This window comes from Neurospora tetrasperma (genome assembly GCF_000213175.1).
Source record: "Neurospora tetrasperma FGSC 2508 unplaced genomic scaffold NEUTE1scaffold_6, whole genome shotgun sequence".
Taxonomy (NCBI): Eukaryota; Fungi; Ascomycota; class Sordariomycetes; order Sordariales; family Sordariaceae; genus Neurospora; species Neurospora tetrasperma.
In genome coordinates, this window is record NW_009799104.1 from 210,406 (window position 1) to 228,408 (window position 18,003).

At 42.7% G+C, this 18,003-nt stretch overlaps 3 protein-coding genes across 3 annotated transcripts; 2 read left to right on the forward strand and 1 right to left on the reverse strand.

Moving 5' to 3' along the window:
• Nucleotides 1–10,577: 10,577 nt before the first annotated feature.
• NEUTE1DRAFT_112520 (uncharacterized protein) lies at nt 10,578–13,079 on the forward strand (the record flags this gene model as incomplete). The annotated part of the gene is made up of 4 exons (XM_009855656.1): nt 10,578–10,962; nt 11,038–11,824; nt 11,881–12,572; nt 12,814–13,079. 4 exons carry the CDS (start codon nt 10,578–10,580, stop codon nt 13,077–13,079), a joined length of 2,130 nt encoding a protein of 709 aa, XP_009853958.1.
• Nucleotides 13,080–14,119: 1,040 nt separating this feature from the next.
• Nucleotides 14,120–14,990, forward strand: NEUTE1DRAFT_86915 (uncharacterized protein; the record flags this gene model as incomplete). The annotated part of the gene is made up of 2 exons (XM_009855657.1): nt 14,120–14,195; nt 14,287–14,990. The coding sequence occupies 2 exons, from the start codon at nt 14,120–14,122 to the stop codon at nt 14,808–14,810; spliced, it is 600 nt and encodes a 199-aa protein (XP_009853959.1).
• A 583-nt stretch (nt 14,991–15,573) lies between these two features.
• NEUTE1DRAFT_50142 (uncharacterized protein) lies at nt 15,574–17,361 on the reverse strand (the record flags this gene model as incomplete). The annotated part of the gene is made up of 2 exons (XM_009855602.1): nt 15,574–16,174; nt 16,346–17,361. The coding sequence occupies 2 exons, from the start codon at nt 17,359–17,361 to the stop codon at nt 15,574–15,576; spliced, it is 1,617 nt and encodes a 538-aa protein (XP_009853904.1).
• Nucleotides 17,362–18,003: the final 642 nt, after the last annotated feature.

Consider the following 18,003-nt stretch of genomic DNA (forward strand, 5'->3'; position numbering starts at 1 on the left):
AGTATAGGCTTCGCAGATCTTTATTAGGGTGGTTATTTTAATAGGGGTTAATATAATTATAATAATAGTAATAGGCTCTTCTCCCTTTAGCCGTTCCTTTACTACTATTTTATATAATTTAAAGTATTAGAATAGTATATTATATAAAGTAAATTACTTTTTATAATAGCCGTACGTTCGTTATTCGGGGGCTAAGGGTAATAGGGTCCTAAACTTTTTAGTTTTTACGGCAGGGGTCGATTAGTAACGATCCTAGTATTCCTTTTTTCTTACTATTGTTTTGAAATATTTAGAATATTTATAGTATTTCCTTAAAGATTCCAATACTAAGTATACTATTATTTTATTTATAGAATTATTATTAGGATTTAAATTACAATCGTTATTTATACTTTCCCTAGTATAATGAGTATAATTATATACCTTCCTATTATACGTTAGGTCTCGGTCGCGGGTACAATCCTAATTAATATTATTATATAGGGGATAATAGTTGTAGCTATTATTGCGGTAGTAATTTTAATTTCGGTAATACTCTTAGTTATAGTTATAGCTATAATCCTAGCTACGGTCATAATTGCGATTTTAGTTACGGTTGCGATTGCGGTCCTAGTTTCAGTTGCGGTTGCGGTCTTAATTTCGGTTACGATTACGAGAATACAAATCGAAGTTAAATCGGTTAGAGGAATTTATATTCAATTCTTATTTAATTATAGTAATAAATACGACCTAAAATGTTATAATTAATTGTATATAGTCGGATAGAAATTCTCCCTCTATTGAGGCTTTTAAATATTATTTTACCCGAAGATTTATATTTGACTAAATTTATATTATTATTCCGTACTAATTTTTATTATCCTTTATTAAGGTACTTATTATTTTAGTATAGTGTATTTATTTTTAAATATATAAAGTAAGAGTATTATAGTTATTATTAATATTACGAAGGTAAAATCGGCCCTTAATGAATTTTACGGTAGCCGTAGCCGAATTAGGAGAAGAATGAACAATTAAACAATTTAATAGTTTATAAATGCCTTTTTCCTTCTAATTTAATTTGGTATTACTATTTATTTTTATTATTTATTAAATATGAATTATACCCATTAAATAGGTATAGAATAAACGTATAAATTATTTATTTACTTTATTTATTAAGTATCTCTATTTTACTTCAGTAATAAAGGATAGTATCTATTTATAGAAGGTATAAATATTTATATATATAGTATATTTACTATTAGTAATAACGCTTTAGTTTTTAGGGTCGTATTTATTAGGATCGAAACTTCTAATATCTTCCCGTTTAACCTTTTTAAAATCTTTATAGTTATTATTATTTTAGTTATATTTATAATATTTATTTTCGGGGTTATTGTCCCTACTTCCGCCTCTTTTAGGTAGGGAATTACTACTTCCGCCGCTTATTATATAATAACGGTTAGGATTTCTATTACTAAGAGTATAAGGATAATTTCCTCCGCCTCTTCCTGTATTGGACGGGGAATTTAAGAGACTTCCTTCTCCTCCTTCGGGGTAAAGTAGATTATTATTACTATATATAGTATCGGTATTGCTTAATATCTGTTTAAATAGAATATTATTAGTAATAATAATAGGTTTAGTAAGAGAGTTAGTAGATGGAATATTGGGATTAACGCCGGGTTTTTAAAGTTAATATAAAGTTTAGGCTTTAGTAGGGGTTAGAATTAACGTTCCTTTAAAATTAGACTATTTTATAATAAATAGGTTTGTAGCCTAAGGAGGGATAGATTAAATCCGAATTATATTAATAACTATACGCAATTTTAGTGGTGTAGTAATTATTTTAGGTTAGATAATTTCGTTAATATTCTAGCTAGTTTTAGTAAATGAAGTGTGTTTTTAAAAAGGATTCGTTAGAAATAATATTTTATAAGAGGCTTCCTTAAATATATTTTCTATAAAGGTTTAAAAGCCCTAAATTTTACCCTTAGTAATTACTTTATTTTTAGTAATTGTTTTAGTTAGATAATTATATATTGTAATTTCGAAGGAAGTACCGAAAATATTATTAGTTTTATAAATAGTTATTTTAATTAATAATTTAGTTAGGGTTAAAGGGTTTTAGTCCTTCTTAGCTAAATACGAATAGGGCTAGGAGGAGTATAAAAATTATTAAATAATCCTTTTGATACTTCTTCCCGAATTTCCTTTATTACTTATATACGAATACTATTAATTTACTTAGTAATATCTTTTATAATAATTTTGGCCGTCTCCTTTCATTAACTAGTTAGCTTTTTAATAGTATTATTTAAGGTTACTTCAAAATGTTTTTTCTAGGTACTAAGTTATTCGCTTAGTACTATTTAAAAATCGCTATTAATATTGTAATGCTACGAATTGTATATCGCTTTATTTTCTTTATTTAATTAATCAATTATATCTCTAATATTTATTAACTATCCGATTAGTATATTGCTAATTTTAGTAAATTGCCCGGCGAATAGGTTTTCAATCCTCTTATAATTTTTGTCTAGTAAATCTTAAATATTAATTAATTATAAAGTAATTTAGTCGAATAGAGTATTAATCTATCTATTGAGTTTAATATTAAAATATTTAATTAATGCCTTATTATTACTAAATTTAATTAGTCTTACTAAGAGAACTTTATCCAGGTCGGTGCAAGGTAAATTTATAATTCTAAATTTGTACTCTATTTTTACTTGTAGTTCGGGGTTCTTTAGCAATTTATGATAGAAATAATTTATAAAAGGGTATTAAAATTTACAATACGGATCTACGATTAAAGGGGTATAAATATTAATTAATAGTAGTTTATTGCGAAGTTCGGTAGTGGTCGTTATATAAAATTCGTCGGGTTCGTAATCGGGTTAATAGAGGTTAGCTTCGCTCTCAATATATTCGATATTAGTTTTTATACTACGAATATACTCGTTTTAAATATTTGAAGTATCTATTAGACTATTGTACTAGCGCCTTCTTCGAGGGTTTAGCGGGCTAGAACCGACTTTAGAGGTAGGAAGGATATTTCGAAGGCCCGGTATAAGGTTGTCAGATTTAATAAATAAATTAAGTATATTAGTAATTAAAGTATATTAAATAAGTACGAGCTCAAGTATAATCTTATGATAATAATAATAATTGGTATTAGAAGTATAAAAGGTATATAATTAAGAATTAAATAGGAAGGATAGATACTACTATGTATTTAGGTTCGGTAGTAAGGGAAACCTTTAGTATTTAGAAGTTTTGCGACCGCTGGGATCTAGGTAGTAATATATAGTTACTTAAATTCGCTATACGGGGTAAAAGAATATAAATTATTAATTTCGCGATTATTTAAATTCGTTGCGTCGTTGGGTAAGGGGTTTTTACAATTACCCAAATTTGCTATAAAGGAAAAGGGAATAAATCGTATTAATTAAATAAATAGGACGCTCTCTCGAATTAGAAAAGTAGTATTTAAAGTCGTAAGAATACTTAAATTCGTTTTATATACTTCTAAATACTTTTTATCTTTATTGGAAGAGAGAAGTAATTTTATATTATTCTTTACAACGTCGCCTAGGGCTTAGTACCTTCTTAGAAGGCCGGTCGGCAATAATAGTATAGTATAGTTCAAATTAAACAATTAAAGTTATAGCTACTATTTAATACCATTGAGAAGGTACTTGAATATTATAATAATAATATATATCTGATTAAATATATATAAAGTAATACTCGGAGAAGAATCCAGAGTAGGAAGCTTGCGTGTAGTCGATAGTCTCTCATAACAGACGTTCAACCTTAGTTAGCCCCCATCCACTTCCCCGCCACCCCGTAGCGTAGTCGTTTTGGACCCACAGGGCCAAATAGTGTAATGTCCAGATTGGTGGGTGGGTGAGGGTGGTAGGGCCCAGATGTTACAACTATTTGGCCCTGTGGGCTCGAAGAGACGCATAGGCCATCGGAGGTGGCTGAGCGATTGAGACTAGTGGTCGATTAACCTTAAAGGTACGTAAGCCTTATCTAATCTATAGACTTACATGCGTGGGCGGGTTCCCGTGGGAGCGGTTTATTCAATTGAACCCGACTGAGCGGCTGGGCTATCAAGTTAGGTGATCTAACATGTGATGACACTAGCGATACCGTTCCGGTATCAGCTATTTAATTACTGGATAATTAGTTAGAGCGTATAAATTTAAATAATTAAAATATTTAAAATCGGTCCTTTTATATTAATTGTACCTATCGGTATTATAATTACTACCCCTCGTATCTCCATTATAATTTATTCTCGGATTCGCCCTACCTTAAGTCCCGGATTAATTAGTATTACTACTACTATTACTTTATCCAGTCGACCTATATTGCCCTACTATACCTTAATTACTTAATATATTAGGTTAATATATAATATTTTAACTAGGGGTTATAAAATATTCTCCTCCAGTATACCCTAGTACTAGATATGGTGCTAGAATATATTAATTTATATTTACCTACCCTATTATTTGAAGGCCTATCTATAATTATAGGTATAGCGGAATAATATACTATTATTATAATTGTATTAGTATATAACTATTACTCGCTGATTCTAACGCTTAAAATAATAATGGATTAGTCCCTACCGGAATTTATTTGTAGGAAATTATTTTATTATATATAATAAGAAGATTATTTACTATAATAGCTTCTATATTTTGCTTAGTCCCTACCAGCTCTGTAATTAATAGTTCCTTTAGGAATAGGTTTGCTTCATCTCCCGGCTAAATTATACATCCGATAATAACTTCCTTTATATTATTAAATATAATTACCTCTATTAATTAATATCCAATATCAATCCGCTTCGCTCTATAAAACCGATTGCTAATACATTCTAATAATCGAATATTTATAGGATCCTAATTATTAATGAACTATAAGTTGAATTAATTACAAAATTCCTTAAATTATAATAGGTTATATTTATATAATAATTCTATAATTTAATCTATATAAATTTTAATAAATTCGCCCACCTTGTAATTGAACGTATTAATTTAATATTCCGTCTTTTGATTATAGTCGGTAGTCCGAAGTTTAAATTTTACTAGAAATTACATCTTTAATAATTCCTATTTATAATTAAGTTTAAATAATTTTAAATACTATCCTTCCTCCGTAATACCTCTCAATCCCTTCCAAAACGTAATACATTTTTCGCAGAACTTTTCTTCGTTATTAGTAAACTTTAATCAGCCGACGTAAATATTGATATCTTCTAAATACTCCTCCGGGTTTTTACTAAGGAATCCTAAAAATATTCTTAAAAAGTCTTATATAGTTAAATATAATATTTATAATAATAAAGGGTATAGTAGAGTCGGAAATAAGTAGGAAATTAGGGTAGGTATAGTATTTTAGGGGTTAATCGTACCTAATTAGGACGTAGTACTGAGAGAGAGTTAAGTTAGTACTTTTTATATTAATATTAAATTGAGATTAATATTCTAAATCTGTTAGAAATAGAAAGTTTATAATAATAGTAGGGTAGTACCGATACCCGCGGTTAATTAGATTAGTAATTGAGGGGTACGAATATTAGGGTTCGAAATATTACTTAAACTTATACGAGATTTACAAAACTTTATAATTAATTATTAATTAAGTACGATAATTAGGTGGATATAAGTAAGTACTAATATTAATAAATTAATATCGATTATAAAAAACGGAAGGTACTATAGGGTTTTAAAATTATCGATATTATATTAGTTCTAAATATAATATTAGTAGATAATATATATTATAATATTTTTTTTTTTGAGGAGGGTTTATTAGGATCGGGTAGGGTAAGGTACTTAATTATTAATAATTTATATTATACTCCATTCAATATTCCGATTATATATATTTATTAAATACCTACCTAATACCTAATATAATATTTAATACTATTCTAACGGTTATAGGGTAGGACGTCTAATTTTATTAATATTTTACTATACGTCTTTTAAGCCAGCGTTAATTCTTTGCCTTAAAATAGCAGATTCTTGGACAAAGTAAGCCCGGTCTATAATTATAGTAGTAACCTCTTCTCGTATTAGGAAACCGTTATAAATAATTATATATGTCGGTCCCGAGTTTGTTCCGTAGGAAGGGGTCGCTAATAGTAGTAATGTTAGTAATTACTAGATAATAGTCCAGTTGAAATAACGCGTCTCGCGCACTCGAAATATTATTGTGTTCGTCTAGCCCTTTAGTCCCTAAGGGTATTGTACTAGTATTACTATTATTACGCGTATTGTCTATTTTGGTAATAATAATTTTAATTAAAGTATTTTAGGGTGTTCCCCTTAATTGTAGTATCAAACCCCCCGTAGGTAGGATCGCCAATACAATGCGTAATATACCGCTACTCACGGTTCTTTTAGGGTAATAATAAAGGTTGTAATTAGTCTAAAGTACTCACTAACGGTTTACAACCGTAACTCGTAGCTAAATATTGCATCCGGTAGTCTGTACGCTGAAGCGCGCCTTCTATAATGGAAGAAAGGACTGGGAAGGAGGGAACTTAGGGAGAGAGAGAGATCATGCATCTCTGCATGACTGACTTTTCAGCCTTTGGACATCCACAGGAACTTGTTACTGTATTCTACGGGGAAACGGGGGCGTAAACAAGACCATGGCGTCGACGGCGCTGCTGAAGTGAAAGAAATCCTAAGCATTCCTAAGCATTCCCGTCTGAAACCCTCCGCGTATGTGCTGGGATCTCCGGGAGGGAAGGAGTCCGGTACTAAAGTAGACGGCAACGGGAAAGATCACGATGCCGTTTCGGCTGGTCTTCCGGTTCGGCACATAGTGTTGTTTCATAATAGCTGGGAGCATCGTCATACATTAGTGGGCGGGACAAAGAGCATCCGTCATGGGGTTTAGCAGCCCTTGAGCCTTTCTTTCTGGTTGTTTCTCTCTGATCGATGTGTTTGATATTATACGTGAGAATCTTTCCGCACTAATAATTGACTTCCTTACAGTTCCATCCACTCACTTGCGGCAGGTACAAAACAACATCAACCGGGCTACTTAGCTCTAAATGGACTATTAAGCACGGCCCGATCAGTCCTAAATCTCGTGTCTGCGCGTCCAGGTCCCTGTGGGTTGCATCTTGGAAGCAGCGCAGCGCTTAGATAGCACGGAAGGTAGGTATGTGCATTGCATTCAAGTCAGATGCACCCCACGTGCAAGCAACAAAGCATCCGGCACGCGGGTGGGCATCTCCAGTCCAAGCTTCAGCCACTACTAAGCATCACCACCATCACCACCACTATTACCACACCGTCTGAAGAATCGTCGTCGGCGAGGTAATCCAATCCATTCCAATCCAATCCAGTCCAATCCGGTCCGGCAAGCAACAGTGCCCGGTCGCCCGGTGGTTACCAAGTGTCCGCCGCCCGGCGTCGCAGTCGCAGACTGGATGCGCCTGTGCCATCCTGGCAACCCAGGTTACTAGGTAGATGCTTCTGGCCAGTCTCTCAGTCATGTCCGGTCCGGTCGACTAGCTTGACAGCTTCCATCAGGTTGCTAGGTACACACCTATTTCTTGAGCGCACATCATTATCCCAGCTCTACGCGCATATCCCAGCTCTACCTACCTAAGAACATCAACTGAGGAACTTTGCTTGGATTGCACCATGCATCATGCTTCCAAAGCGCCAGTCATAAGCAGGTTAGCATGCAGAAGGGACCAGGCGCAGTGCAGCTCAGCGCAGCTCAGCGTGCATTGATTGAGCTTTTTACTGCTTTTTAGATGCAGCTCAAGGGTTGAGCATAGTAATGAAAAAAAATTTTCTTGTTGGCATGAATTATCGTCGAGTGTCTCAACAACTGAAGGCCAATCTTCGTTGTACTGGTTGGTTAGCCAGCCTGTACGGGGAATTATGGCCACTATTTCCAAGCAAGGTTTTCAACCAATCAAACGGGCCGCTGGTCTAGTGGTATGATTCTCGCTTAGGGTTCAATCCTGAGCATTCTTGCGAGAGGTCCCGGGTTCAATCCCCGGGTGGCCCCATTCTTTTTCGACTTTTTTCCATCGGTTTTTTTTTTTTTCCGGCTTTACCGCTTCACAGTTCTCTTTTTCTTCTTTTCCTTTCTAGTCTCTCTGTCTTTTCTTTAATTCGACATCAATGTCTTCCTGTCTCTTCAAAACACCATCCTCATTAATTCCATGCCTTTGTGTCTTTTTTTGTCTCTTCAACTGCAACTCCAGCGATCGCAAGATGCAACTCCCAACTCGTTATGAAGAACATTTGCACACAATTTCTGTACAGACCTGTAAAATTGGATGTGTGAACTATGCTTCCAATTCCACAGTAAAGTCCTCGGTCCAGATCCATGACCACCCCTATCCCTTGGATGAAAGGGACTTCACATGTCAGGCCTTGCAAAAGCAGGAATCAATCTCTTCCTTTTCAATTGCATCTGGTTAAACAAGAAGAAAGTAGCGATATCGTCGCCGATGCAGACACATCAAGAGCACCGCAACATGGCACTTTGCAACCTGTACTCAGTCACGCGATTCCTTGAAGTTTTCGCGCAAAGCCGCCTCATTGCCTGTCATTTGGTGACTGCAATCTCCGCTCCCGATCTTGCCAAAACCATGATCAACACTCCGATCAACCAACTCCGGAGTCCGGACGAGTTGCTGAGTGGGTGCAGACCCCTTCCTACCGTGGGAGATCTCTTGGTACTGACTTTTGAATCCTGATAGCTGTTAGTTATCTCACCTATATTACTTGCATATACCTAAAAGTTCCATGTGCAAGCAACTGAAAACCTTCTCGTGGGTGCCATCCCGAACCGGAGAAAACATGACCGTTGCCTCCGCAGATGCCTCTACAGCACGTACACCTCGACTTCGACAGTATATCTGCAGCCATGCCAGTTACAAGATAATGGGTACTGGACATGCCGTCTCTCTTTCATTAGCCGCGAGTCGCGACCGAGACTTCACCGTAACTAGCTTGGTCGAGGGTTGGTGCAACTCCCGTCGGGTCGCACAACTTACCCGTGCTCTCCCATGCCTCAGAGCGTAGAGCACAGAGATGCAAAAAGAGAAAGTGAAAACAAGAAAAGCAACGGCAGGAAACTTGAACTTGGTGATATGTGCTCATGATTTGTTTTGAGGGAGTTTTGTATCCGTATCTGACCTGACGGGCCTGCGTTCCACTTCAGCAGCCAAGGTATAAACCCCTCGCAGCAAGACATACACCGTAACGCAGCCCAAAGTTCATACATAAACGTGCTTTCAACTGGCTTTGTTAGTCAAGGAGAGCAAAGAGCTTGACTGAGAGAAATGGGGGTGTCATTGAAGTCTAAAAAAGGCAAGTGAAGCCGACACTCATTCCGGAACCAACTCCAAATCAAGTAAACGTTCTCAGTCATTGCTTGCAGTTTGCAGTTCGGCAACAGAGCCACTGAACGGAGAACGAATGCCCTATTCTTGAGTTAGCTTTTACTTCACATTTTCTAATGTCAGACTCCATCGCACTCACCAAACGATCTGAGATCCGTCTGTTTCTCACCCATCGGCTCTACGACGCTACATCCGGGGCTCAAGGACTTTTTCATGTTGGTCTGATTCCGGCGCTGAGCCTGTCCTTATTCTAGAAACTCAGTCGCGCAATCCATACATTCTTCCTCTCAGATCATCATCAGTCCACTCAACTGAAGAGAAACTGGAGTGATGAATTCGCCAAAAGACAAGGAAACACGTGTTGCGTACCTCTGTCATGTACACTGCCACCCGCATCTTGCCTCGCATAGTACATGAAACCGGCGTCTAACTTCTCTCTTTGTGCCAGGCTGAGTCCTGAGAGAGGAGACGCAACGTTGGAAGCGTTGCCAAATGGCATCCATTATTGGTTGGGAGGTGTTCTCGTATAGCGTGATGCTCGAAGCTGTGATTTCCAGATGTCAGCGTCGCTGCAGAAATGCTGTGCATAGGGATCAGAACAACGGCAACGCTCTTGCTCAATCAAGGAGGCGACGGCATGTAAGGGGGGAGAAAGTAAGTGCATTGAGGATCCCGTAACGGCCACACCATACCACTCCACCCTTGGCAAGTGTGATAGCTGCGAAGTAGTCAGCCTCCATTGATCAATAAGGGTTGATGTCCCTCCGCCGTTGTCATCAGACACTTCAATTCTTCCAAAGAGCCGACAATATCGCCATTGACGCTCGGACTCCATCAGGAGGCCGGCGCTAAGTCGTTGTGGTTGCTGAGTGCATTGCGTATACATTGGCAGTCGGCCAGGTGATAATGAGGAGAGAAAAGACGCGGGCGGGCGGCCTTCTCGAACTCGCCGTGTCAGCCCCGCTACTGGAAACAAAGCTGGCAACTGTTAAGCATCAGTCTGCCTGGACAACTTTCCGTCCAACTCTCCGGCCCCGATCTTGTTGTTTGATGTCGTTGGCATAGTTTCCTTGTTTTCCCCATTTTCCTTTTAAACAGGGAACCAGACCGGTAGAAGTGCCGTTTTGTCATTTAGAAGATCATCTTTGCATTCTCTCTCATTCTGTCATCATTTGCTCTTGCGATGCAGCTACTTACACTCGTTATCGTAGGCCTGTTTATGCTGATAGTGGCCGTTGTGCACTTCATCAAGGCCTTTAGGGAGGTGAACGACCCAAATGGAATTCCGGGGCCGACACAAATACCCTACTTGGGGCGCGTCCATGATCTTCCCATCCAGTTCATGTGGCTCAAGTTCAAGGAGTGGGCGGACAAATATGGACAACAAGGCTTCTACCGAACCATGATGCTCGGTGCCGAGTTCATCGTCGTGACCGATGAGAAGGTGGCGGAGGATTTGCTGGTCAAGCGCGCCAAGTATAACTCGGATCGGCCGGTTATTCAATCCTTGTTTGACTCCAAAAGCACACATGGGTCGATGGAGTACCTTCCCCTGATGGGTCACAATAGTAAGTAAACAAGCCCCTGAGAATGATGGTACAGGCCAAAACGAAGCAAAAGGTTGACAAAGGAGTTAACAACAGCATACTGGGCACGACAAAGAAAACTCAGTCATTCCTATCTGACCGAGGCCACCAAAGCTCAATACTACGGTGTAATGTACTTTGAGGTCCAGCGATGGATGGCACGCTTGCTCGAAAACCCAGAGGACTTCCAACACTCTATCGAGGACATGTCATCCAAGGTCATGTGCCAGTTGACATGGGATGATCCGAGCCTGAGTGAGTATTGTACCAAAAGTGCCTGGGGTCTCCTGACACAGATGTCACCGGCTGGACCCATCACCAACGTCCTGACACCGCTATGGCACTTGCCAATTTTGATCAACCCCTGGAAGAGAGCAGAGCGCAAACGCCACGATGAACAGCAAGCGTGGTGGATGGAACGTCTTTTGACATGCAGGGAGAAGTTGGCGCGCGGGGAACTACGCCCATGCTGGACTCGACAGTTCCTCGAGAAGACGTCCCAGAAAACCAGCATATCTGGTGACTATGAGGCCTCGTGTGTCATTGGCATGTTGGCCCTGGTTGGAATTTTCACCGTCGTAGGTCCCATGTCCTACTGGCTTGTGTCCATGGTTCACAACCCCAAATGGCAAGAGGCTGTTCAGAGGGAAGTTGACGAGGTTTGCGGTAACCGTATGCCAAGATTGGAAGACGCTCCTCGGTTGCCCATCCTCCGTGCTTGCATCAAGGAGACAATGAGGTGGAAGCCGAACGTGCCCACTGGTGTCGCCCATGAGACCGAAGCGGATGATCATTACCAGGGATACTTTATCCCCAAGGGAACGCGCATCCTGCCTTTTGACTGGTTTGTCGGTCCTATCCCGCTGTAATGCCTGCTCGATGAGATGCTGACAAGGCCAGGTCCTTTCTCCGTAACCCCGTCAAGTACCCTGACCCGGAAAACTTCCGTCCTGAGCGCTGGCTCGAACCTGGCTGGCCCACGTACAAGGAACCTCTGACTCAGTATCCGACCATCAAGGGTTTGACCTCGTTTGGCTGGGGGCAACGCCAGTGTCTTGGTATGTCACTCACCCAAGATGAGCTCATTGTCGGATGCGGTGCCTTGGCCTGGTTGTTTAACCTCCGGCATAAGCGTGATCCAGTAACGGGCCGGGAACTACCCGTTCCGCTGGACAGGAGCAACTCGCTGCTCATCATCAAGCCGGATCCGTTTCAAATGGAATTCGAGCCACGTTCCGAAGAGAGGAAGAAGGAAGCGTTGAGACTCTGGAAAGAGTCCGAGGCAAAGGATCGCGCCAGGAGGGAACGGTGGTTGAGGAACGTGAAAGAGGGAAAGGCGAATGTGATCAAGGAGCCAAAGGTGGCGCAACCGACATTGAAAATTCCATCTCCCTCACCGGCAGCAGCGGTTCCGGCTGCACTCGTGGATGGAGGAGAGGTAAGGGATGGTTTTTCGAAGACGGTGCAAGTGGTGGAAGAAAAGAGTGGCGGCGTGAATGGTCATGGTGGTTCATTGGCCGAGAAGGCGGTGATTGATGTGAAGAAGGAGGCAGATATTAGCATCACGATCGCGAGGCTCGACTCCACTGCATGTGTGTACTGATGGACATGACTGGGGAGAAATTGTAAGTAAGCAGATGGGAGTGATAAGCAATTAGCAGTCGGTGCACCTTTTTACGAGGTAATCAAACCTTTTTTTTTTCTTTTTTCTTTTTTCCCTTTTTTTTCTTTGTGGGTTATTTTCAATGCAATTTCTTCACTCAAAAGTGCGCTGATCGGGTATGTGCAATCTGTCGCGCCATGGTGAAATGGTTTATCTTGTTCGGGCGGCAGACGAGTCGAAGGGCTTGAGAAACGAGAAGAGAGGAAAACCGACGAGACAAGTTGACTGCCCAGGAAGACTGCAGTGGAGACGAGAGTGTGGCGCCGACCAGAACGTGCCTTCCCCGGGCCGTTTAGGTCATGATCCAATTCTGTTGACATGGACCACGGCAGCTGCCTCAATCCGAGTCAGCCAAAGGGCACCTTCCCGCCTTGGAGCCATCGACCGGCTTGATCGTGATCCCATCCCCAACAGAGGATTAGATGCATTGGCCTAAGCGGCTTGGACGGATCAGGCGAGTTCGACGCTCGTCATGTCGGGCCTTGACAGCACTGCACAATTAAGCGTCTAGGAACTCCAAAGAGAGACCGAAACCGTCGTGGTTTAGCCCAAGTTGGTACACAAAGGTGTCAGAGGCCGAATGTGCACATGCTGAAGGAAGGATGAAGACAACGATTCTACTACCCTTGGATATTTGGTTGCGGTGGTTTGACCTGGCTTCGCAAGAACACCCACTCTCTTTGCGTAGCCAACTCAAATCTCCACAATCAGACCTCCATGGATTATTACAATACTCTTTCGAGCTTCATTTCCTGCCATTATACCGCTATTATATATTATTGGCATCTGAATAAAATTTAACTTGTTTGTATACAATAACTGTTCTCTCATGTTCCTAACCACCGGACACTCAGGATTATCATGGATCAAAAACCATGCAAAAGTGGTGGAAGGTTCCTAAGATCATGAACCCGAAAGGAGGCGGATCAGGAAACGGGATTTGTCCAAGTCCGACATTTCTTGATTTTAAGACTGATATGTCAAGGTACATGTCAACAGGTATTTTTGCTGCGCTCTGCACTGCCCAGCATGACACGCCGCGGATGAAGTTCTCTGTGACTTTTGCCAAGACGAGCAACGAATCAATTTGAGTCGAATTGCGCCCTCTCACCTGTCAATCACGCTTGAAATGTGCTCTGCTATACCGAGTTTCACAGGAAAGAGCTGCATTTGCTCCTTCCTATCTACCGCAAGGTACATCGCTACCTGCAAGTATCAATCGTTGCACAAGGTTTGCCGGCCGGAGACAGGCGAAGGGTGCAGTGGTTCCACGGCATCACATGGACTGCCGGCACTAGGAAAGGAGGGGTTCTCTCCCTCGCTCCCTTCAGCGATCAAGACCGAATTCCTTCACGCAGCTGACTTGAACTCTGACAATCCACATTGTGAACATCGCGAACTTCCTTTCTGATAACTCACCAACAACACAGTTACAACTCACCACGAAAGGCAGATACAGCAATTTCCATAACCGCCATGTCTTCCTCCTCCAGCCTAATCCCCACCGAGGCCCTCGTCGGCACCACCGTTGCCATGTCCTTCATCCTCCTCGGTGCGTCCCGTTCCGTTCTACCATCATGCCCCTCCCTTCCCTCCCTCCCTTGCAAAAACCAACCACCAACTGACTTCCTTCTCCCCACTAGGCAACGCAATCACCCAATCCTTCATGGGCGTCCCCGCCCTCCTCATCAACTTTCCTCACCCCTCCTCCCCTTCCCACCCCCAAGCCGCCAAACACCTCGGCCAACAATGGCCTGTCTTCTGGCGTGTCGGCAACGTTTTTTTCCGCCCCATCTCCACCTTTGGCATCATCGGCTACGGCTACGCCGCCTGGGCCAGCTATTCTCGCTCTTTCTCCTCCTCCTCTTCCTCCACCACTGTCACCTCGGGTAGCAACAACAACAACGCATGGAAGTTTTATGCCATTAGTGCCTTGTGCCATTTGATCACGGTCGTGCATAGTGCGGTCAATATGCAGCCGATCAATGCCAAGATTGAAGGGTTGAATAGACGAGAGGGGGACAAGAACAAGACGGATGCGTCGCTGGCCGAGTATTATGCTAGGAAGTGGGCGAGATTGAATCTAGTGAGGCTGGTGATGCCGGCGGTGGCGGGGAGTGTGGCCTTGTGGACTACGTTGAGGGCCGGTGCCGGTGGGAGGATTTAAGGTTATTGAGCGAGGGAAGGGGAGAAGAGGATCACTGGAGATGACAACATGCTATGATTTTATTTGGGGAGAGGCTGGGTTGCGACGAGGATTGTTCGTCATGAGAACGACGAGACATGTTTGTTTCACAATGTATTGAGACGATAAGGAAAACAGCAGAGTGTAATGTGTATGGTGTAGACACATGGGCAACAAACGGTCATTAATGGGGATAATTAGGAGTGTTCAAGTACAATACGAGCTGTGCCTCATGATTAAATCAGAAATACGGTTTGGCGAAGACAAGGTTCAGACCAGTGACTTGGCCGTAGAAGTTTATTGCAGTGGCATCCTGATGACCCTTATCTTCCCAGGATCGCTAAGTAACAGAGTTCTTTCTCTCTTACATTTTGCACAAGGACGAACTAATCATGTCTGAAGGTGTTCCATTTGACTATTTGATTCTGCAAGTCTACTGGTACCATGTACTGCCGAACTACCGAGGACCAACATGGCCACCAGAAGGGCGTCTTTGCCCGGGTAACTCTTAGTGAGTAAATCTACTGATGACAAAGGAAAATAATGCTTGTGAGAAGCTTAGCAGACATGAAACACCCCTCGCCTTTCCGTCTTCAAGGTACCAGGCTGGTGTATCTCCGTTAACAACATGAGATTGTTTTATCTTCTTCATCTTCTTCTTCCCTTTGATCCCTCCTTTTTCTTATTTCCCTTCTTCTTTCTTCTATATCAACTCTTGTCGTACCATCTCTTCCACAGCCAGTAATCACCCCACCCTCCCTCCCCCTCTCCCACCTCCAAACCAGAAATTCCCCAACGCAACCCCCGCCACAAAAGTCGCTGCGCCCGAAACCCACTCCCTCTTGACAGCCACCTGCCCAGTCCGGTCGTCCAACTCCACAGGAAGCAGCCGTGAAGGAACAAACTGATTAATGACCTCGATCGTGTCGACAACGGTGCCGCTCCAACCTTTGTTCTCTCCACGTCCATGTTCATGGTCAACTAGATCACCTGACGACGACCACAATCCCGAATTATGACCATGAACATGCCCGAAACCAGAACCAGAACCAGAACCAGAATTAAAAGCTTCGGGTCCCTTGGCTGGACTTGTGCTTTTGGTAGTAGCGAATCGCAATTTCTTCCATTTCGGTGTACAATCTGCTTCTTCCGCATCTGCATCATTGGTAGATGGAGGACCTGAAGTCTCAGCCGACCAATCAACCAGACACCTTAGCGGCGAGTTTTGGTTGGAAGAAGGGTACTCGGTCGTAGTACTGAATGTGTCGGACGTGTCTAGACTGTTTAGACCGTTCATGGGCATGGGATATTGAACTGGCCTGTCCATCCCCAATTGATGTCCATGTCTGTGTGTATGCAAGGTCTCACAACCCATTACTTTACTTGGCGAACCCCCCCGATTTCCCCCCTCCGAGGAGTCCAGACTCTGTACCGGCGACGGGGGAAGTTCAGTGACAGTCACTGATGAGTGCCGCATGTGAGGCATGTGATGATGGTGATGGTGATGAACTCCGGACCCGGGACATCCACCTCCTCCGTCTTTGAGTTTGAGGGTGTCGAGGTCGAGATATGTGGCAGGCTTGTAAGTGGGTGGTGGAGGCGCCGAGGCCTCGTCGAAGCCCTTGGGGGCATGTTTCTTCTTCATCTCGACTGCTTTGGCGGAGTCGACGAATTCTTGGATTTTGGAGATTTGCGAGCCGCAGGGGGTGAAGGAGATGATGAGGAGGCATTCGTTGTTCCAGTGGATTGTCTCTTTATCTGTGGATTTGTCTTGTTGAGATTGAAATGACGGCTCTTCTAGGATTGGTGGTGATGGTGATGGGGGTGAAGGGTGTGCATCTTCTAATGATGTTGGGGGTGAAGACGACGTTGGTTCTTGTTCTTCTTCGTGGCAAGAAAATGTCGATGGGTTGGAGAGACTGAGAGAGGAAAGAGGAGGGATTTCTGAACCGGGTTCGGTGACTTCGGTGATGGGACTCAGGAGTGTCTCTGGAATTTCGGGTGACTCTGCTAGGTCTCCCAAGATATTACTTAGGTCTCCATCAGGGTTGTACACGTCTTCCATATCCACTTGGGGAGTGACCTCTTCTTTGGCCTCCATCCCGACTTTCCCACCCTCTTCAGCCTTGCCCTCCCCCTTCTCGCCTTCAGGCTTCTCCTTGGTCTTCAAGATCCCTTCCATTGCGCACCTCAATATCACCCCCCCTCTGTCCGGATCCTCCCACAGCTCTGTAGGCTTCATATCAAAGCTCTGGAATGCTGAGAAAACCATGGCGGCATGGTGCGCAAAGTCCTCCTTGCCCCTCACTGGCATGCCCAAGGATTGGGGAAGAACCTCGTGAGTGAAATTCGGACTGAGGGGTTGAAGGAGAGTAGGTGCAGAGAGGGAGCTGTAGCCTTTGAGCAGGCGACGAAGGGTCTTGAGGCGTGTATCGGCGACGGACTGGGGACGGGGTAAGCCGGAATAGACATGGTGTTGGATGGAGTGTTCCAGAGTGGGATCAGTAGATGGTGGAGTGGAGGGCGATGCCATCTTGGCGGTTGGTGAGGATGAATGCTTGAGTGTTCCGACAAATGTCTGTCAAGATCGGTGATACTTCGCTATTGTGATAAGTGGCGATAGTTGATGGGTGATGATTGCCTCCTTGATAAGGGCTGGATAACTTGGGTCAATAAGAGGGTATGTGGTTGTTGGTGTCGGGTTGACGATGTTCAAGATTTGCCGTTTATGTTAGCGCAAACAACGTACAGACTAGGCGGCGACGACGTGGCTTAGTTCAAGCGAAAGCCTGAAATGAGGTCCATGTGAACACTGCAAAAGCTGTCAAGTGGCTGTCAGGGTGAGTGCGAGACAGGCTCAGCAAGCTTTGGCTCTGGGCGAAGAAGAAGCATAGTAGTAATTTCGTGGAGGGCGGTGATCAACCGGACCCGAGATGCTGCTCACTGCCTTCTTTTCTTCCTTGACAGATGCAAGGAGGTACCACATGACGGGTGAAGGGTTCTCCAATCTGAACTCATCTGGGCTCGTGCATCGCTAAACCTAGTCCTGGGGGGGAGAGGCTCGTGCAGTCCAAGACCTCGTATATGCCCCTGCCCCCATGTTGGTGCATGCTCTGCGCCCATCCTCATGCCCAGTACGTGCGGTATAATACCAGAAAACCACACTCAGGCATGT